Source organism: Pinus tabuliformis, chromosome 4_2, assembly GCF_031772625.1.
Source record: "Pinus tabuliformis cultivar Carrire ecotype Pingquan chromosome 4_2, CPIR1, whole genome shotgun sequence".
Lineage (NCBI taxonomy): Eukaryota > Viridiplantae > Streptophyta > Pinopsida > Pinales > Pinaceae > Pinus > Pinus tabuliformis.
Window position 1 is genome coordinate 1,160,318,918 of NC_142304.1, and position 23,395 is coordinate 1,160,342,312.

A 23,395-nucleotide genomic window follows, 5' to 3' on the forward strand; every position below is an offset into this window, starting at 1 on the left:
GGACCCCATAGTTCTTTTAGGATAGCCTTGCCAATCTTCTCTTCAATGATTTCTCTTGCTCTTGCTCGGGCTTTGTCTTCACCTCAGCCCTGATACCATGTTAAGTTATGGTATGTTCTATGCTTATAACAGTTTACTTCTTTTTCTTATTATATTCCACCGATTAGCAATCACATGTACATAAAGTAAAGTGCAGATAGAACATTAAACGATCGACAGAAAACAAGCCAAGACAAGAGACACAAGATGTGGCGGCTAGCCAGGGACAAACCCCAAAATGTGTCGGGAAACCCTTTGATCAAATCTTCTTTTATCTTCAATAATTCAGCAGAGAGAAATAGTACAATAAATCTCATTCATATCAATAGTAGCAAACCCTAGATCAGTAGCATCAGCATTAGCGGCTTCATTATCAAACTAGGGCAGACCATATCTCACAAACCGACAGTCGAATTGACTTCATTCCACCACCAAAAGTTTCGGCTTCCAGAGGAGGTTCAGATGAACCTACAGCGTAGTTTAGATGAGGAGATCTTCTAGGCCACGCAAGTCAATCTTTACTTCTACAGTTACAGCTTCAGTTTCAGCAGTTTCCGGCTTCAAACTAGGGCAGTCGATATCTTGCAAACCTTTCGTCGGATTGACTTCATTCCACCACCAAAAGTTGCGGCTTTCAAAGGAGGTTCAAATGAACCTACAGCGTAGTTCCAAAGAGGAGATCTTCTAGGCCACGCAAGTCAATCTTTACTTCTGCAGTTGCAGCTTTAGTTTCAGCAGTTTCTGCCTTCAAACTAGGGCAGTCGATATCTTGCAAACCGTTCGTCGGATTGACTTCATTCCACCACCAAAAGTTGTGGCTTTCAAAGGAGGTTCAGATGAACCTACAGCGCAGTTCCAAAGAGGAGATCTTCTAGGCCACGCAAGTCAATCTTTACTTCTGCAGTTGCAGCTTCAAATTCAACAGCTTCCGGCTTCACATGTGTGAGAGAGAGAGACCCATTTCAGCGCAGTAGAGAAAAGACTCATATCTGCGCAGTAGAGAGAGAGATGTGATGAGATGAGTCCAAATGAGGAAAAGTCCTCTTATATTTATACACAACGTTGGTGGGTGAATAGATGCGACTGTTGGGCTTCTGAGCCTACATGAGTTGTAGGTCAGCTTGATAATAATTCCATAATCAAAATAAATTCATATCTCCATGAATACTTATCGGAATTGGATGATATTTATATCAATCCTACACCTCTCGATGAGAGGAATCTAATAAAAATATTATTAGCCATGAATAAGATGACCCACATGAAGTTTTGCCTTGGTTGCCAATTTTAACAATTTCTTCAGTGGAACTGCCTTCATGGTCTTCTGTGAGCTGCAACCAAGCCTCTGCAGTAACAGTCTCCTATTACATGATACCTCACCAAGCTCTCCTCACTCAGTCTTTTGGCATCCTTCAGGTTCTCTCCTCTAGAACCATATGAGCACTCCATGCTCTAGGTTTGCTGCAATCTTCTCACCTTCTACTGTCGCTATCTGCACGACAGTAAAACCATAAACTCTCCAGCTTTAAACAACTGTACCTCCTTTCCCTTCTGCTTGCACTCTTCTCCCTTCTCACAGAAAATCCTTTTTCACGCAGGAAACCTTTCCCTGCTTTGATACCAAATGATGGAATGAGAATTTGGGGGTAAATCCAAAATCTCTTTCCTTTAAATAATCAATCTTGAGGCCTGTGGGTTATGGCCCACTAAGCCTTTCGGAAGCGTTTTGAGGCTATAAGCCTTTAAAATCATGGACCACATAACATTATCGGGCTCTCTTTTAAAATGCCCGAAACCATTTATTTATCGCTATCGGGATTTCCTTTATAAAAACCCGGGACTATACATTAATCGCAATACAAAGGAATTACGGGAAAAACACCCGCCAGAACACATAGTCTAACTTTAAATTCTATATACCCGCCAGAACCATTATTGTCGGGTCCGTCTTCCGCTTTCACCAGCGTTGTTTTGTTTGCCCGACCTCCGACTTCCGACACCTCCAATCGCCGATTGGTCCATCGGCGTTGTCGCCGCATCGCTCATCGCAAGTTGCCTATCGGCTATTCAACTCCGTCGTCCCATGACCTCCGTCGAATGCGATCGCCAATCACGCCTGACTTCCGATCGTCGATTTGTCGATATTCGCAGATCGGTGTTCCGCCTTTCCAATTCCTCTGGTCCTTGACTTGCCGATCTGTGATCAGCATTCCGGACCCAATAAGGGTATAGACCATGTTCTATAAACTTTCAAGTCCACTTTACGATTTTGCATGATTTCTCAGTGTAAGTTGGTTTACAAACGCTTTTGATGGATTTCTGTGTTTTTACCATAGTTCTCTGCCATATACCAATTCACACGCAACATGCATATATATAATAGTTAATTGATATCATAGGGTTGCCATCGATCCTACAGGAATCGATGGTTGACCAAATCTGCACACTGAAACATTCAAACTATCCACACAACAAACACATAAACGCACAGTTTCAACACAACCACACATATATTATATTAACACAACACGATTACAATTCTAAGGCATTTCAGCCTTAGAACAGTTTCTCCCTCCGCTACATTGGGAATACTCTGTCGACACAATTTCTACCTATTCGCTCTCTATATCCCTCTCTGTCTTATTACATGTATTTATAGAACATGCAGGTTCATCAATCTCTAAGATACATTGGATCGGATCACAATGAAGGATCCGACCAATCCTCTTCTTGATCTCCTCTAACAACCCGCTCCATATGCATGCATGGCAGATAAGTCTCCTCGAGACTTTTATCCATCTTTTTCCATCTTTAAATATGTTTTAAAACAGATTTTTCCCTGTTTTGCTCCCATGGTCCACGTCTTCCTCCTTTTCGCTTTGGATTCCTCCCTTTGACTAAGGGTGTTGGATGCTCCTGCATCATTAGGTGAAGGATAGCACTGAGGAAAAGTATCTCTTCTAGAAGATCTACCTACAGTGGAAGGAAGAACGAAGTGCTGGGGAATGAAGTGCCGGAAGGAGGCAGACAAAGTGTCAGGGAAACAAAGTGAAAAGAAAAGGAAGGACTTGACTTGTGCTTGGAGGTTCTTCTAGTCAAGGGTCTAGGGTTTGGCATTGATCAAGAAAGAAGCTTCAATAAGAGAAAACTTACCATAGGGTTTTCCTCTCAAGAGAAGAGAGGTTTTGGTCCTGGCAGAGACCAAACATCTTGTGCTCTTATTCTTATGTTTTGGTAGCAGTTTGATGAAGTACACACACATGCATTAATAAGAAGAAGAAGAAGAAGATTAAGCTAACAAGAAAAAAGTAAAAAGACTCCACAAATTGTTATCAAGTAACAAAGAATCACACTACATTTATTTTCCCTAGATTCTTCAACACATTGTACATCAATGATTAATTATTCGAGCATCAACCATCTAGATTCTAGATTCTACCAATTACAGACATAAATCAAATTTTTAAGCATATCATAAAACACAAAACATTTAGAAGATAAAATCATAAAACATTCAAGTAACTTATCTAGCAAGTGAACAATTGTCAACATGAGTCATGTCCAAAATTCAAATAACAAAGTTTACAAAATAATCCTCTTGGCCACCAAGACTCAAGTACACACTAAACTAGGAAGAGTAAGACAGAAAAGTTCAAATTCACAACAAGATACAAGTCTAATCCATGAAAAAAGTAGTAAAATGTGAATATATCTACTAATCTCTCCTCCTTCCACCACAAATCTTATGTGAGCACTGGAACTAATGTAAATGAAGCCTTTGTTGTTGGTGTTGAAGCATGGAACCTAGGAACCATGGGACCGGATGGGGGTAGCATCTCAACTTGATCATCATCATCCTAGATAAGAGCATCCTCCAATTGCTCTAATCACAACACTCCATCCTCCAAATTGGGCTCCTTTGGATTTTTGTCCCAAAGCTTAATGTCTTTATTATTCTTTGCATCATCATAGTAATGGGACAACAATCACAACTTGTAGTGAACATAAACCAAGATCCCTGCCCAGTCTAAATTTAACATGTTCCTTTTAACATTGTGGATGAAAGAATGAGCTCCAACACTTCTCTGCAAAAGAAGTGTTTACCACCTATGATAGCACCCACAATGCCAAATTTTGTAGAAGTGGAGTAGCACCTCTTTGCATGTTCCAACTTCCACCACTAAAAAGAAGATAAATTATTACGATCTCTAATTGCATGCATGCTCCCAAATGGACTAGTGCTAAGCGTATAGTTGCTCAATTATTTTCGTAGCATGGCAGACTCCTCATCAGGGACAAATTTATCTAATGCTTTCATATAACCAAGTAGAACCTCTGGATCTAGGTGTGGTTTTCTCCTACTTCCCCCCAGGTGCTGGTGTTGAAAGCCATGATGGATGATAGTATTTAGGTGTCAGAACATATGCTAAGGCATGCAATGGAATGCTTAGCATATCCCATCGTTTTTTCACCTCTGCACAAATATAATTGTACAAGGTGATATCTCTCGGCTCAACAATGTCTTTAATCTGCCCCAACATGTTATCCATGTGTTCATACACCTCCCCAATTTTTGGCCGATATGAATCTCCAAACTTGATCATGTAATAAATTGGTTTCGTGAATTGCAAAACATATTTAATCTGTGACCAAAAGTAACTATCAAGAATAGTGTCCTTGGCTACATTAGCACCATCTCTATTAGTGTTAATGTCATCCCATGATTCAGAGGTCACCATATTAGTTAAAGCTTGTCTCACCTTCACTAGCTGCCTAAAGATGAGGTAATAACTTACAAATCTTTTTTTTGCAAGTTTAAGCAACTGCAACTTGGAGTAAGTGCCATAAAAGTAGTTTACCCTTGTATGCCCTATGATAAATTTAATGAGTTGCTTCCCTCTCTTGTAAAGCTCATTAATCCATCCACATTCTTTATGCTTCACAATCTCATACATCAAAAGGTTCAGTGTGTGCACCAAGCACCCGGACCAAAAGATGTATGGATGGGTACGCTCGATATTTTTTCCCTGTTGTCTTACAATTTGTTGCATTATCAGTGATCACTTGAACTATATTATTAGGACCAACATATTTGATTGATTGCAATAGGAGATTTGCAATGTTTTGGGAAGTTGCAGTCATAGAGGAGTCATGACTTGCAATAAACATTGCACCACTAGTAGAAACACCAAGAACATTTATCAAATGTTGGTTTCTAACATTTGTCCACCCATCTAATACAATGGATATCCCACAATCCACCCACTCATTTGTAAAACTTATCAAAGCTATTTGAACCTTTACTTTTTTTCTTTCTAATAACATTGTTCTAGCTTTCTCATAGTTGGGGCTCTTGTATCCTTTTGGGGCTTCATTGATGCCCTTAACCATATCATGCCAATAGGAAGAGCGAAGGACAATGAATAATACACCGCAAGCACAAAGAAACCGGACTATCTTTCCATCCACATCATCCCTCCCAACAACATTCAGGAAATCCCCTATTGTTCTTCTACTTCCAGAGGTTGTAGAAATACCATGAGGAAATGACCTACCAAATCTAGAGGTTGCACTTGATTCAGAATGAGTATTTTTTCTTGTGTTTCTATTGTGCAGCCTCCTCTATTTAGATGTATTTTCTTCTTTGTTCAGTTGATACCTAGGGGAAAATTGATATCCCCACAACACCCTTTTTCTCATCTCTGTTCATCACCCAACAAAGATGCCTCCTCTCATGGGTATATGAACCACTATATCGTTTCCCTCCATGACAACCATGAGGGCACAAAAACGTGTAACTTCCACCACCTTTTCCCCCTTCAAGTTTGGTCACAGAATTCCACAAGGGTGTCAAAGCAGCTTTCCCCTCTTCCATTTTAGTGTCCTCTTCATCCCCTTCCTCTTCAAACCCTTCCTCCTCATCATACATTGGGTCACTCATATGGGAACCACTATCCTCTTGTTCTTCTTCTTCCCTTTTGTTCCTACCCCCTCTTTACCATCATGAAAACCAAAAGTGGAATGATACATATAAGGCAAAAGAACACCATTTTAGAATATGAATATAGATGGACAACCTGCAATGGAATTAGCAAGAAGAAAGAATGGTAAAAAGTAGGAGGAGGAGAAAAAATACAAACAACAATGACAGAAAAATGAGGGAGTTTGGGGTTTGCATTTACCTCTTTAGCTCTTCGATAGCAGCCCTTCTTTACTCCTCAAATCTCCTCCTCCTCCACTCCTCCAAGCTCTCCAAAGATGCAAGAGTGAGGAAAAGAGAAGGGGAAATGACTTTTATCCCCATCTATTCTTTCCCTAACTTACCCTAAACCCACCTCCAACTCCAATTAAAGCAAAAAAAAAATTAAGTGGGTCGACCTCCACCAAACCGCCCGTCAAACCTCGGATCCGCTCAGGATTCGCCTGGATCCATGCCCGATCCACCGCAGATCTGAAGCGGATCCCTGTTCAGAACCACAGTTCGGAAATCCAGAAGCATGGATCGGGCCCGCACGGTGCTGGATTTCCAGGAACTGGCCCAATCCGGCAGAACCGCGGTCCTACCGGAGGATCCCCCACGGATCAGTACGGGACATGGTTCTGTCTTTGGAACCTTGGGGGAAGGGAGGATCGTGCAACATTGCCCCAATTGTAATCTGATCATCATATTTTCTACTATCAATTTCTTATATACAGTTTATATATTGTCCACATGGATTTCTTTATATTCCAAACATTTTAAATATTTTCGTATGATAAGCGACTTTGTTCATATCATTTTAGTTGCCTTGTGAAAGGGGAAAATATTCTGTTGTATATACCATTCTGCTTTCCTTTTTCTTTGTTGCTGATGTAAATTTTTCTGTAAATATAAGTATCCTTTACAAAAACAAAACATGCAGGCAGCACAATTTACGCAATTTACATAGGAATCAACAACAGTTCACAACTTTTGTTGATATCAGTATCCATGTATAGAACACGTCCAAGGTCACAACCTGGACTTGAATCAGAGATTTTTTTTGTTAATTTTAGCAAGATTAGATATCAGATTGTTTTTATTTGTGTAGATAAATTTAATAGGCATATCCAAAACAAATACATGTGCATGTGCAGACAAGAAACAGACAACGGACACGGCAAATTAAAATTATTAATATAATCCTTGAATAAACATATTTCTTTACAGCAGGCTTATCAATAGCCTTCCCAGGGTATAGTTAAACTTACAATCAAAGGGACGAAAGATATCCAAAAATATGTATGCCAACCTGCAATCAATAACAAAAGTTCGTATTAGCAGAAGATGCAAATTATTTCTTAGATTTTTGATGCAAGGGACCATGATGTTAGATGTAGTGAATGATAATGAGTAGTGATTTTCAAAATTAATTTTCATATTTCCTTTCCATGTGATGCCAACGTGTCATCAAAATGCATCTTCAAACATTAGAAAGTCCAAAGCAAACCTTTACTGCTTTTACATAACTTATGAATGAAAGCACTTTCAACCGTAAACAGATAAGAAAGACATTACGATGAAACCTAAGAGGCCAATTTTTCATATGATTGTGGCAACAGTATGTGACATATCAAACTCACATTGAAAAATGATCTACAGTGTAGACCTTTAACCCCTAAATAATTACAAAGAATTATATATCCGTTTATAATGGGTACTGATTCTCTAGATAAATTTTTATATTTCATTTTCATGTGGAGCTTGTGTCAATAGAAAGCACATCCAACCCTTTGAAAGAAGCAGTCAAACACCCATTTCTTTTGCATCATTTTTTAATGGATAGCACTTTCAATTGTCAGTATAAAAGTAAGACATTTAACTGAAACCTGATGGGCAACATTTCAGATCATTGAGGAAACAATGTGCATCATATCAAACAAATATTCCAACAACTGAGAGTGGAAGCATTGAGAGTGTCATTTTCCAAAAACTTTCAGGAGGAGAGTGTCCCAAAAGCATATATATTTAAAAAAAAAAAACATTAAGAATGCAAAATTAGTAGCAGAATATATGAAAACATGCATATTTGTATATCAATGAAGATAAAACTGGCATCCATAGAATATTCATGATTAACTATTTGAGCATCAACCAATTAAATTCAAGCAATTGCAAACAAACATACAAACTTTTAAGCCGCATAAAAGAAAGTAGACCATTAAATTATGGAATGAAATAGGTTATCTAAGAACTATGAAAAATAACTTGACCAAATAGTTATGTTTGCAAAATAAGCCATTTCCACACAAAAGTATGAAGATTGAAAGTCCAGTCACTCCAAACAATAAACTAAGCCAGTTGATAAACAACTCTCCATTGAAGAAGTGTTAACCAATTGTGAAAGCACCCATGTTTCCAAATGTTGTAGCTGTGGAGTAGCACCATCATGCATGTTCCACAACTACTTGACAAGCAATGTTCCACCGTCACTTATATCGGGATCATGATCATTAGTATCAACCTTCAATCTTTGCCTCTGCCTCAATCCTCTAGGGACATTAGTCAACACCACCCAACTTTGATAAAACTACCTAATCCAACCCTTAAAATATGGTAGAAAAAGCTTAACATGCCTGATCAATAATTTTGGTTCGAGTGAAGGGTACAGTTTTGCTAAGGCCATAACAAAGGAGTTCAACAATCAACATCAACAACATTGGGGTACAAATAGGGCTTGGTGCTCTCAATTAAATGCTGATCACATACCTTCATACGTGATAGAATCCAATGAAAGTGTTGCAATCCCATCAATCCAGAAATCCTAGAAATTGTTAAGACTATTGAATTTTGAATGCTCTCCATATGAAGTTCGATGAGTTGGAACCATAGTCAAACATATTGAAACAAGTAGTGGTAATGTTAAAAATTTAAGTAAAAGTTGACATTTCCTTTATCTTTCTTCTAGGAAAGATAAAGGAAATTGTTGAAATTTCTACAATAAACACAGTAGAAACCAATCTTCTGATCTGATAATTACTACCTAATGATGTTTAACAATTTATATTTATGTCCCTAATATCGTTGAGCAATTATACACAAAAAATCCCAATAGTAATGCAGCGAAAACAATAAGATCATAAGGAGACAACCATACACAATAGAGACAACAAATTTTCCCTAGGAAACCCAAACTTAAGAGAAAACATAACTTTTCTTCTAGGAGAAAATATTCTTCAACAAAGTTTACAATTCCAAATTGTCTAGAAATCTGTGCCAAAAATCCAAGTCCAAACTTCAGTCAAATTTGTCCTCTATCTGATCCCACGTGCGGCTGCTATAAAAGAGAGATGAGTGATTCGAATTGCTCAAATAAAGATGCCACATTGTATATATATACATACTACCTAATGATGTTTAACAGTTTATATTTAGTGTTCCACGGGGACCCGCCCCCCCACAGGGGTCTAGTTTCCTCGCTCCCTCGCGCTCCGGGGACTTGGGGACGAGTAGGGGACGTTTCCCCACACCCCCAAAAATGAGGAAACTCGGGGGGACATGCCAGGTAGTCATTTCCCTTTCCTGAGGGGGCATTTCCGAAACTCAAGGGGACGTGTCAGGTAGTCATTTCCCTTTCCTGAGGGGGCATTTCCGAAAAAGGGGACGTGGGGGGGCGAGGGGGGATGTGAGGGGGCGAGGGGGGACGTGGGGGGACGTGGCACACGTTTATGCAAAAAAAAATGATTTTAATTAACTTAACCCTAAAACTAATCGTTAATTAACAGTTAAACTAAGCGTAGGGTTTTGGAATTTAGTTGTTTCATGTTATAAAAACGGCAGGGTGAACACATAACAACAGACACTGCCTTTGTGCGCTGTGTGTGTTGTTATTACTAGATTTGATCACTCTCATGCATGGAACCTGTTAGTGTCAGTCTTTCCAACCTTCCTCCAGTGATCAAACGTGCTCTTACAAAGTGATTTTGAAGTGTCAAGGTCAAATTTTGTCATTTCAAAGAGTTTTCAAGCAAAATTTGGTCACTAGGCATTAGGTCTAGGGTTTTCTTTCACTCCTTCTAAAGTTGTCCAAATGTTGGTCCATGTCACCATTCAGCTGAGTTTACCATCATTCATAGGGTTGTCATTATCATGTCAGTGTCTAATGAGTCATTTTACACCTTGTTCATGCTTCCGTTCTACCTAGGCAAGGTCATTTCCCTCTCCTAGGGTTTTGAAGGCAATTTCTCTTGGACGGTCAAATCATCGGCAAAACTTGTATCTTGATGTTCATACACCTTCCCCTATCCTTAAAGTACCTTATCAAACACTTCCCATCCCTTAGATCCGCCAAATTCCTCATTTTTGCACAAACCCTAGTTTCTAGCTACAACTTGGCAATTTTCTAGGTTTGGCCTGTGTTTTGCCCTTTTGGACCCCTTCCCCTCACTCGATCTCTGAGATTCCACTTTCCCCTGCTTCCTAACATCCCTCCCCACTCCCAAAAATTTCCCCAAGAATTTAGAAGCCCCCTATCCCCTTCATTTCGCTTCATTTCCACGAAATTCCTTGTTTCACACATCGGGATCAGTTTCACTCAAAAGATGTTTCAGAGCAATCCAAGATGAATTTGGGAAAACTGAGAGAGGTTTTTGTCCACAACAAGCCAAGGAAGAAAAACCTCCTTCACTTCTTGCACAGGTGTCATGGTTTTAGAGAAATGTCAAAAATACAATCGCCAGATCCAAGGAGGTTGGCCAAGGCACTAAAACGACGGAAAAGGCCCGATCCACTCCAAATTTTGGCCAAAGCCTCTTTGAGTGAGCATGGTACTTTATTGGGGACTCCCAGCCCAAATTTCAAGAAATTTGGAGAAAATTTTGTCAATTGTGAATTTTTTGTGCCAAACACAGGTTTTCTTCACCAACACGTCGCGCGCCGCGCGCGACCTTTTCAATGGGCAACTCCATTTTGGGAAAACTCAGCATTTTTGGATTTGTCATGCAAAGATACACATGCTCAGCAATTACCAAGAGATTTCATCAAATTTTGAGCCTCCAGAAGTTCAAAAAACAAGCAAAAAATGACTTGCTGCCACCTTTTTGACACACAGGGAGCAGTCTTGGGAGATTGCAATTTTGGAGGGGCAAATGGCCACCAAATTCAGAAATTCCACTTGGTTGGAAAGTAGACATCCAGACCTTTCCAACAAACCCACTTTTGTTTCATTTGGACACCTGGAAGTGCTTCAAAAGCAGCTCCAAAGGCGCGCGACCTGTTCAGGATCAGGGCGCGACCTGTTGGGAAAGTTTGCCAATTTTTCATCTACAGCTCAGGAATTCGCCCAGCTTTGACCAGTTTTGACTCGTGATGGGATTTTTCACCCTCTTTGATGTAATTAACGTATTTTCATGTTGACATGACACTTATTTACCTATTCTAGAAGATTCATTCATGAAATAGCAAACATTTAATGAATGAATTGGTTTCATAGCTTATAGAGGCAAGTTGTTTTGACTGCCTAGATTTTAGTGCTCAGTTTAGAATTGGTTGAAACAGCTCCTAGAAGGATGAGCTCGACCCCTAGAGGCAAGGAAAGGTGTTAGCTTGCCTATATTATGTATTTTCTTAGTCATTTTCAGAGGTTGGAGAGGTTGGACTCTTGAGGGAGAAGCTACTATTGTATTATTCATTGTATCTCTGCAGTTTTGGCAAAGGAAGAAAGACCAGGGTTTTGCAGTCCTTTTTGGGATTCCTGTGGTTACGTGTATTGATGGTGTGTTTCTCTTTGTACTTGTAAGTTTGTTATGTAATTCATATTCTTACTTTTCCTTCTGCAAATTAGGCAAATGAAGTGTTAAAGTAGAATTCATGATTGCCATGCTCTGCTTTTAAGTTTGCTTAATATTTATGTTTTCATCTGTCTAAAGAGAACTCTTGAAGGTTTCTTGCTCTCTTTAGCTCCTCACCGGTCATTCTTATCCATTCACTTAATTTAAAGGCATCAATACAGTCTCCTACCTTGCCCCAAAGAACCCCCTGCAAAAACTGTGTCCAATCCCCGCACCCAGAATTGCCTTTCCCCAACTTTCCACCAAAACCCTAAAAATCGCAAACCAAACCTTTTTATCAGTTTACTAGCCTAAAATCAGTGTTTCCTCATTGGCTATCTCGCCCGTTGAAGATCTTTACCGAGATAGACCGGAGAGAGCCCTCTCCTGCCCCGTAGGGCTAGCTACGAGGCTAAGTGGTTTGATGTTGCCTTGAAGTTTACCTTTCTCAGCCTGAGGTGAAATTTCAAGCGCTAACATATTGGCGACCATACTGGGGAAGAACAAATGGTTTGCTTGTTGATGTCATTTGTTTTATAAGCTACAGACGGAACCTGAAGTTATGCCAGGTAGCCTTCGAAACGCTTTTGCTTTGCATAAGCGTAAGTAGATAAACGCTGCTTCAGTCAATCTCCGGTCTAGCTTGTAACCGTGACATTTAACTTGTTAATTACCCCAGTACATGTATCAAGTTCAGATCTGATTGTTGATGGTGAACAACGATCAGACACTTGAAAAGCTGAAATCATTCACCTGGCGACTCTAAATCATTTTTGAGATCAGATGCAAAGACTCCACTGGAGGATGATCCCGACCAGCAAAAACATGAAAGGACAACATGGACAGATCAAGTATTCAAGTTGGAATTTCATCCAAGACATTTTGTTCTTTGTCATAAATTATTTCTTCTCTTTCCCAAGAATGTCAAGAAGGCTTTGCAAAGTATACTATGCTTGAGAAAAGATCCTCAGCCTACAGTTGATTCTTTCCCTTTGAAGATTGTGAATACCAAAGATTTGCATACCTTTGAGCTTGATCAAGACCTTTCTTCTAAATCTTGTGATGACCATCTTCAGATTGATGGACCTCAAAAGACCAAGACCAATTCTATGCTTGCTGTACATACCCCTACACCTTGTAAAATTCCAGATCGGTATAAACCTCTTGTTTTACCTTCTGTTCTTCATGCTTTCCCCAAAAGCTATGATCTATACTTGCCGAGGTTTGACGGTGAATGTAAGAATGTCAATGCCGAGCAACATGTACAGAATTTTGAGTCTTTTCTTGACCTTTTTGAAGTTGATGAAGAGGATGTGAGTATTAGGCTTTTTGCTCTTTCTTTGCAAGCTAAAGTGAAGAGTTGGTTCAAAGCCCTGCCTGATGCGAGCATATCAGATTTCCAGCAGTTTGTCAAAGTTTTTCTCGACAGGTGGATGATCGGGCAGAACCTTTTCTTGATTGTAGAAGAATACAACCAGCTGAAAAGACTACCAGGGGAGACAGTACAACAGTTTTTAGCCAGATTTAATCAAGTTTATTATTCGATGCCAGTTGATATAAGGCCTACTCCTAGATCGGCTCTCTTGCACTATCCGGGTGCCTTTGATCCGAAAATGGGGTTTCAGCTGAGAGAAAGGAATATTGCAACACTTCACGAGATGCAAAACAGTGCAGTAAATGTAGAGGCTCATCTGTTGATCCGAAGGGCAAGGTTGAAAGAAGAAGAGATGAAAAACATAGATCCGGCCGAATCAACATCTTTAGAGGTGAAGCTTGACATTTTGGTAAGTGCAGTGGAAAAGATGATGGACAAGATCAACGCAAGGAATGATTATGATGTTCAAGCCTATGGCGCGTTGATTGAAGAAGAACAAGTTGCTGATCCAAAACATTTTGTTTCTTATCCTAGTTGTCATAGATCTGATAATGATTGTTTTGTAGATCACCTTGGAGAATAGAGATCTATTGATATGACATGTATGATTGATGATGTGTTTTATAGTGATGATTTGCCTCATTTTGATCAGTATGATGATGATTATGTTCTCCAAACAGAAGTTACTATTGCAGACGAACCAGCAGCTAGTTTGTGGGAGAAGGAAGTTCACTTACAGCAGCTCGAGTACAATGATCAAATGATGCATATCAGCTATGACATTGATGAGGAAAGTGCAAAAAATTGGGAAGTAAATGAAGGATTTTTGCCTTTTTGTTTTGATTCGTTTCAGTTCATCAGAGAAAACTACCATGCAAACAAAAATCAAATGTCAACAAGTCTTGATTTGAATCATCTTGAGAGCAATGAAAATTTTGTTCAAGACTTCTCATATTCAGATATCCAGCCCCCGAAAGCCATTGATTGTCAAGTTGCAGCTGAAGACTTGGAAGTGGACACACATGATTTAATGATTCAAGGTGACTCCGTACCATTCTGTTTCGAATCATTTCAGTTTTTGAAGGGTAGATTGCATAGTAAATCTTCAAATGAACAGCCTATAACAAATCAGCAATCTCTTAGTGTTAATGTTGAGGATGAGATAGATAACAAAATTCTTGAGCAGCCTATAGCATCAGATTTGCAGCCACCAAATGAAATTGAAGGGCAAATTACAGATGAAGCTGTGGAAGACGAAATACATGATTTGATGATGCAGGAAGATTCTATACCCTTTTGTTTCGAAGCATTTCAGTTTATAAGGCAGAATCTTCGTAAAATCTCTCAAGAAAAAGATGAACAGCTAGAAGGATGTCATACATTTTCAATGGATACATTACAGCAGTCTTTTCAAGTTTTTCATGATCCAATAGCTGATGTTTTGGATGAGGTTTGCAGTCAAAGTCTTTCTCCATTGACTACATGTGAGCTTGAAACATGTGTTGACATGAACTTGATCCGGCAGCCAGTTTCTTTGTCATTTTTAGCAGAGGTCTCATCACAAGGCTCAGATCAAAGTTTGCATTCATGGTATGAAGAGAAGAGAAATCCATTGGATGAGCTAAGTTCCAGTGTGCTTGAATTTCATGATCCTTATGCAGTGTTTTTGGAGGCGGATAGAGAATTCATATCATTCAACGGATCTGTTTCTAAGTTATCATGGGAGTTGTGGTTCATTAGTTCTCTCTTGTTGTTCATAAGTGAGCACTTGCAGAGAATTCGAACAGCAGATGGGATACTTACTTGATTGCATTGGTTTTTTCATTTCACTTGATCAGGTGATGAATGAAACTGTTAGAGTAGGTTTTGATGAATAAGCTCCACTTTGAGCATCATTTCTAGTTTGTCGGTTGTGTTTAAGTATCGAGTCAGTTTTTAGTCGAGTGAGAGTCAATTTGTGTTGTCAAGTCATCAGTTTTTAGTCATGCATTTCAGCTTGAGTTTTTGACTCCATTGCCCAATGGACGAAGGCACTGTCTAGCTCTTACAAAGATCTGCGGTTCTTGGCACCTCCAAGGAGCTACCATCCCCATTGGAGCCAATGTTAGTGTCAGTCTTTTCAGGCTTCCTCCAGTGATCAAACGTGCTCTTACAAAGTGATTTTGAAGTGTCAAGGTCAAATTTTGTCATTTCACTAGGCATTAGGTCTAGGGTTTTCTTTCACTCCTTCTAAAGTTGTCCAAACGTTGGTCCATGTCACCATTCAGCTGAGTTTATCATCATTCATAGGGTTGTCATTATCATGTCAGTGTCTAATGAGTCATTTTACACCTTGTTCATGCTTCTGTTGCACCTAGGCAAGGTCATTTCCCTCTCCTAGGGTTTTGAAGGCAATTTCTCTTGGACGGTCAAATCATCGGCAAAACTTGTATCCTGATGTTCATACACCTTCCCCTATCCTTAAAGTACCTTATCAAACACTTCCCATCCCTTAGATCCGCCAAATTCCTCATTTTTGCACAAACCCTAGTTTCTAGCTACAACCTGGCAATTTTCTAGGTTTGGCCTGTGTTTTGCCCTTTTGGACCCCTTCCCCTCTCTCGATCTCTGAGATTCCACTTTCCCCTGCTTCCTAACATCCCTCCCCACTCCCAAAAATTTCCGCAAGAATTTAAAAGCCCCCTATCCCCTTCATTTCGCTTCATTTCCACGAAATTCCTTGTTTCACACATCGGGATCATTTTCACTCAAAAGATGTTTCAGAGCAATCAAAGATGAATTTGGGAAAACTGAGAGAGGTTTTTGTCCACAACAGGCCAAGGAAGAAAAACCTCCTTCACTTCTTGCACAGGTGTCATGGTTTTAGAGAAATGTCAAAAATACAATCGCCAGATCCAAGGAGGTTGGCCAAGGCACTAAAACGACGGAAAAGGCCCGATCCACTCCAAATTTTGGCCAAAGCCTCTTTGACTGAGCATGGTACTTTATTGGGGACTCCCAGCCCAAATTTCAAGAAATTTGGAGAAAATTTTGTCAATTGTGAATTTTTTGTGCCAAACACAGGTTTTCTTCACCAACACGTCGCGCGCCGCACGCGACCTTTTCGATGGGCAACTCCATTTTGGGAAAACTCAGCATTTTTGGATTTGTCATGCAAAGATACACATGCTCAGCAATTATCAAGAGATTTCATCAAATTTTGAGCCTCCAGAAGGTCAAAAAACAAGCAAAAAATGACTTGCTGCCACCTTTTTGACACACAGGAAGCAGTCTTGGGAGATTGCAATTTTGGAGGGGCAAATGGCCACCAAATTCAGAAATTCCACTTGGTTGGAAAGTAGGCATCCAGACCTTTCCAACAAACCCACTTTTGCTTCATTTGGACACCTGGAAGTGCTTCAAAAGCAGCTCCAAAGGCGCGCGAGCTATTCAGGATCAGGGCGCGACCTGTTGGGAAAGTTTGCCAATTTTTCATCTACAGCTCAGGAATTCGCCCAACTTTGACCAGTTTTGACTCGTGATGGGATTTTTCACCCTCTTTGATGTACTTAATGTATTTTCATGTTGACATGACACTTATTTACCTATTCTAGAAGATTCATTCATGAAATAGCAAACATTTAATGAATGAATTGGTTTCCTAGCTTATAGAGGCAAGTTGTTTTGACTGCCTAGATTTTAGTGCTCAGTTTAGAATTGGTTGAAACAGCTCCTAGAAGGATGAGCTCGACCCCTAGAGGCAAGGAAAGGTGTTAGCTTGCCTATATTATGTATTTTCTTAGTCATTTTCAGAGGTTGGAGAGGTTGGACTCTTGAGGGAGAAGCTACTATTGTATTATTCATTGTATCTCTGCAGTTTTGGCAAAGGAAGAAAGACCAGGGTTTTGCAGTCCTTTTTAGGATTCCTGTGGTTACGTGTATTGATGGTGTGTTTCTCTTTGTACTTGTAAGTTTGTTATGTGATTCATCTTCTTACTTTTCCTTCTGCAAATTAGGCAAATGAAGTGTTAAAGTAGAATTCATGATTGCCATGCTCTGCTTTTAAGTTTGCTTAATATTTATGTTTTCATCTGTCTAAAGAGAACTCTTGAAGGTTTCTTGCTCTCTTTAGCTCCTCACCGGTCATTCTTATCCATTCACTTAATTTAAAGGCATCAATACAGTCTCCTACCTTGCCCCAAAGAACCCCCTGCAAAAACTATGTCCAATCCCCGCACCCAGAATTGCCTTTCCCCAACTTTCCACCAAAACCCTAAAAATCGCAAACCAAACCTTTTTATCAGTTTACTAGCCTAAAATCAGTGTTTCCTCATTGGCTATCTCGCCCGTTGAAGATCTTTACCGAGATAGACCGGAGATAGCCCTCTCCTGCCCTGTAGGGCTAGCTACGAGGCTAAGTGGTTTGATGTTGCCTTGAAGTTTACCTTTCTCAGCCTGAGGTGAAATTTCAAGCGCTAACAGAACCTCAATGGCATCTGTTGGAACATTGCAGATTGCAGAATGGACCCTTGATATGGCTATCACATTAGTAATGTGATTTGGTTATTTGCAGGAATTCTGGAGTGCACATATTAGACAGAAAGACAGATCTTGAGGATTTCTATCGCTATGAACCGTCGGCCCTCTGATTAGACAAATTCTGAGTTTGATCCAAACAAATTCATTTATCTATGGTTGCTGCTCAATATTACCCTACACATTCTGTGAGGAGATCATCCCTGAAGTGGTTACTCATCAATGCTTCTCTGCTTCTCTCAAAGCTCGGCTCTTCAAGATTCACTATGGATGATCAACATCAGAGGCTCCCTCTTGTGAAGAATTCAATTTGTGACGATAAGAAATATTAGAAGGCAAATAAGTTCAACATCAAATTAACTCAACTTTTGTGTGGCAATGCTTGCTTTCTAAAAGACACACCGATCACGTTGAAGTATTTTTGATTTCTCTAAGTGACCCTAACTAGTGTCTTACAAGTATCTGTATAATCAAGTTACAGTAATCCTTGAGGTCATTGTAATTTGAATTTAAACAAGAGTTTCAAAGTAAAGGAGCAGAAGTTGTAATACATATAGCCAAACTGTCAAATATGGAAGCTACAGGTTTAGATTGCAGATTTTTGGAGTTATGATAGAAGTATGAGTAATGTTCTAGACACAAATGTGCATCAGTGGACAGAGGCATTAGCATCTTGTTATGCCATCAGGAGTCTGCACAACAGTCACTCTTCAACAAGGATACAATTGACAATAGAATTCACACGAGCATAACACAACATTGTTGTTTTGTATATCCTTGTAATTGATACTATGTACAGATGGGCAAAACTCACCAATGATTATAGCAGTTTGGCCTAGAACTGAATAGAGTTGCCTTGATAACATATTGTTGAAGTTGCAGAGGACAGAAGTGTTAAGATTCTAAGATTAAGATCTTTTATTGATAACAGAGATGCAGGAAGAATAGATCTACAATGATCTTCTCCAATGACATTGTTGAGGTTTGATGTGTATTATTAGAATGCTGAAGATGGTGGTATTGTTGTCTTTATATTTTGTTATAATGCATGATCATTGATGTATGATTATAAATTATAATTTTATATTTATTATTTTATATGATATTAGAAATTTAGTTAATGATATTCATATCAATAATCATGCTTTGCAGCTTTTCAATTCAAACCAAATTGTCATAGTGGACTCAATTAATAAATTATATTTTATATTTATAAGTTTTTAAGACCCTGACGCTGCCCCACGTTTCCTAAAAAATGGTGGGGAGCTTTTGCATAGGCCGCTCCCGTGCCCCCTTGCTCCCTCGCCCTCTCGTCCCGGAAACTTGGTGGAACATTGTTTATATTTATGTCATTGATATTGTTGAGCAATTATACATAGAAAATATCAACAGCAATGTAGCAAAAACAGTAAGATCATAAATAAACAATCATACACAATAGATACAACAAATTTTCCCTAGGAAACCCAAACTTGGGAGGAATGCCAGATGCCACATTCTATATATATACAAGTCGAATGGGTGCATTTACCCCAAGGGGCACGTCTATTCATGAGCTGGGCCGACTTGTCCATTTTGAGCCTACATGAAACCCAATAAAAAATTGAATATTTATTTTCATAAATTTTCTAGGCCAGCTTAGGACTCAAGAGGCCTCTTGGCATCTGCAAATACCTCCCAATGCTACACAAAAATCAACACTCCCTCTTAGCGAGGGAGGTATTCTCCTTGGCTACAACAGATTTCCCTTTAGTTGAAATTTCTCCTCCATAAGAAAAGTTCATGAGCTTGCTATGTTAATGCATGTCTATAAATCACTTCATCATGGAGGAGGCAATGTGAGTATCCAAGGCCGAGGGAGGTATTCTCCTTGGCTACAACAGATTTCCCTTTAGTTGAAATTTCTCCTCCATAAGAAAAGTTCATGAGCCATCTATGTTAATGCATGTCTATAAATCACTTCATCATGGAGGAGGCAATGTGAGTATCCAAGGCCTTTTAACTTTGGCCAAAGTCCTTTATGGTTCCTTAGGTAAATGTATCAATCTCCTCAGGTCAAAGCCCTTTATGAATTAACCAAGTCTTTCTGGTTTCTCATGAGAGAATTTGCCCTTGGACCATTCACCCTTGGCCAAAATACTTGATGGCTTCTCAGGTGAATTACATCTATCTCCTCTAGTCAAAGTCCTTTATGTTGAAATGTCTAAGTCTGACACGTTAGAAATCCCTACTGCATTATCTGGTTTAATTTCTCCTATTTGTTTATTCCATTAACAAGTTATTTATACATATAAATACTGAAATAAACACAAATGTAGCCTTAACTCATATACAGATCAACAACTGAAATAACTGAGACAAACACACAAGGGACATCGTTATTTTTGGAAAATCATCCCTGAAAAACCCAATGCGAGAAAATTGCTACAGCAGTTCTGAGGGTTTTATTATTATGCATTTTCTTGATTATAACTAGGGTGCCAGAAATGGCTCACCCAACAGAGAATGCCCTCAGGTGTAGTACCTCTCCTCGAAGATAGATGGTTGGTGAGTCACTGGATGAACGATTGCACAACAACTACGGCAGTTCCTTAGCTGGACAGCGAAATTTGCTCCAAGCTTCTCTATTGCTCTGCGTAGGGACTGCGTCACCCTTCCCATCTCACCAGCACTCAGTGTGCCCCACGAAAAATCTCCCGGCGCTGCCTCTTGGCCTCACGTCAGCTCTGCTAACCTCTGCGCAGCTACTGAAGCCTCTGCGTCAACCCTCAGTCCCTCTGTGTCACCCACATTGGCCTCTTCAGCCTCTGTGTAGCTCCCAGCTACCTCTGCGTCAGCCTCTTCAGGCTCTGCGCTATCTCTCTGGCACTATCTTTGCCTCCCTATTATGTATTCTCGGCCTCGTGCCGAACTGCGCCTCGCTGCAACAGATCACTAGTTTGATTCTCTTAGCAAACCTCGCTCCAGAAAATCGAACTGACTAATCAATATGGTGTATCTCCAACTAACCCTCAAGCCTCCTCTTATCATTGTTTTAAAAAACGGTCGATTCAACTCCGACTCGGCCGAGTCAGACCAAGCCAACGCCTGGCCGGGTAGGCTCAGTGGCCGATACAGAATGGTTGGTCGGGTTGTTACCGAGTCAGTCATTGACTCAGTCAACTCGGTAACAACTCGGCCAACTCGGTAATGACTCGGCCAGCTCGGTAACAACTCGACCGGCTCGGCTCTCTGACAAAAATCCTGAAGCACATTTGTCAAAAGTTGTTTTGCCTCCTACATATCAATGGTTGGGTTATTGTTTATTGTATATTTATATCCCTAAAGTAATCTATCGCTATGAGAAAGTTTTGAAAATTACAAGGCCGAAGTATGGTTATCCTAGTGGCATGAATTAGAAAACTGAAACAATGCATTGAGCCATACAATGTTTTTAAAAAGGCAAACGTTCTGGCAATGGACTAATAAATACATATTTACATCTGATTGTTCTGGAGCTTGACCAGAATTAAATCAACGGTTTTGAGACTTCATTAGGGGCAAAGAATTGGTATTATTGTTGTTGTAGTCTAGTGATTGCCCTTAGGCTGAGGCAGAAAAGAATCCTGGCATTGGTGGCTAAGTATGAAGTTTGTATTGGACAGTGCACTAGGTGCCATTTTGATATAATGGATATATTCATGAGCCTACTTTGATCATATGTTGTCTTCTCTCTAGATTCTAAAGCTTTGTGTTTGGAAACATGAATGAAAATCTTTGAAATTATGTTTTTTTATAAAAAATAAATATTTAATGTATTTTTTACAACGACCAAGTCATTGAAATCAAATCGGCCGAGTCGATACTGAGTCGGAGTCAGAGTCGGAGCCGACCCTCGACCGTTCCCGAACCGGATTCGGAGTTTTAAAACATTGATTAATATAATGAAGATTGGGTTGTTGTACATACTTGTGTAAAAAGTTGTGTATATTTTGTGGACTAGTAGATTTAATGTTGTTTATATTCCATTGTGCAAAGTAGCTTCATTGTGATTCTTGGTTTGGTAGCATCAAAGATTTAAGATTCTATCCTAAACACCAGGGTCATGGAAAAACAACACAATCCACACCTTTTTCATGTATTTTCATTTTTTTCGATGGATCTACTCATAAGTATGCAGAGTGGGCACTCATTGGATGTGGAATTTAATTTTGCATTAAACAGGTATTGACTCTTGAAATTTGAGTGAACCTACAAGGAGATAAGTCAAATTACGATAAAAAAAAGTAGTTTTCTTCTTTTCCCTCCAAAATATTTTCCCATGGTGATGACATCACCATTTTGAATCCTAGCGGTTCTTTTAATATTAATTTTGTTAGTACATCTTTTGTTTTGAGGCCCATTTTTTACCTCAAAATTGCCCCAATGTGAATTCCCTGAGAAAGCAATCCCTCGGATTGTGGATCTGACTCAGGGGTGGATAGCTGCAAGAAAAATTGTGGTGCAGTTGGCCTATAGTTGGGGTGAGAGTTGAAGTCCCACCTACATTTTGTATCCATCTCTAGCCGTTCAAATAAGTAAGTATATTTAAATGTGAATCATTACATGACTAGTATGTTATTTGTTCATTTATGGCTTTGTAATATTCCTAAATGGTCATCGAAAGCTGCTAAATGTCCTTGATGGGAAATATGATTTGGATGTTCTTTTGGCTAAGTTGAAATACTAGCTTTATGTGAATGATATGAATGTTTCTTGATGTTATACACAAATGTGACTCATTGCATGATGACATGCAGTTAATTGTCATTACCAGCAATTCGATGGTTGGAATGCTTATGAGATGAAAGGCTCACTGACTTGCTTAACATTGTAATGCACTTTGTTTATGCAAATGATAGGTTATGCCCTGTGTCGTGTAAGGCAAGACGTGTGAAGTTTAATGTGATGTTGTTGTAATCAAACTTCCAGAGCAGTGACAACTATGGCTTAACTTGTATCAATACTCGATAGTAGACATGTTTGTGAGTCATCGATATCATTGTAGCCATTTATATGATGTTAGTAATGTTGTTGTTTGGAATGAAGGTTTCATTCTTATTGTAGGTATGCTTCGGGCCACGTTCGAATCCAAAGAAAAGCTCGCCAAAGTCACCAAAATCTTTGGAGTCTCTACGTCTGTGTATTGCAAACTACAGTCTTGTATTTGTTGAACTTGGCAGTGCTCCCCATGTGTTTCATAACATGTTCTTGACTTCCACTTGAGGATCCGTTAACTCTAACCATGTGTCTGTTTACTAACACCTGCGGGTTTTGGTGTAACGACAATCGTGATCCCAACAATTGGTATCACAACTAAAGGTCTCGAATTTGAAACACCCCCAGGTCACGTTGGGGGGGAGCTTGTTGAACTTGGCAGCGCCCCCCTTGTGTTTCGCGACATGTTCTTGACTACCTCTCGACGATCCGTTAACTCTAGTGATGCGTCCATTTACTAACACCTATGGGTTTTCATGTATGACAATTGTGATCCCAATAGTATTTTGACTGAATAAGCCTATGAATTAACATATATAAAAGAAATTTGAATTTCGGCAAAGATTGGTGGACACGGGACGAGAATATCCCCATTGTCTGACATGAAAATTCATGTCGCACTGCACATCCCTTGCCAAGCAGTATGTGTTAATCACTTCGGAA

The 23,395-nt window shown here is 39.5% G+C and overlaps 1 protein-coding gene across 4 annotated transcripts in view; it reads right to left on the reverse strand.

Annotated features, from left to right (window-relative positions):
- MLO1 (Seven transmembrane MLO family protein) overlaps window positions 1-23,395 on the reverse strand; it is a 344,076-nt gene that overhangs the window by 124,131 nt on the left and 196,550 nt on the right. For all 4 annotated transcript variants that reach the window (XR_016259154.1, XM_089424734.1, XM_089424735.1 and 1 more), the window contains one exon: window positions 7,270-7,310. Coding sequence is in view for 3 of the 4 variants with exons in the window: in XM_089424734.1 (XP_089280860.1) it covers window positions 7,270-7,310 (41 nt within the window). In the remaining variant the exon portion in view is untranslated. The remainder of the gene's footprint in view (window positions 1-7,269; window positions 7,311-23,395) is intronic.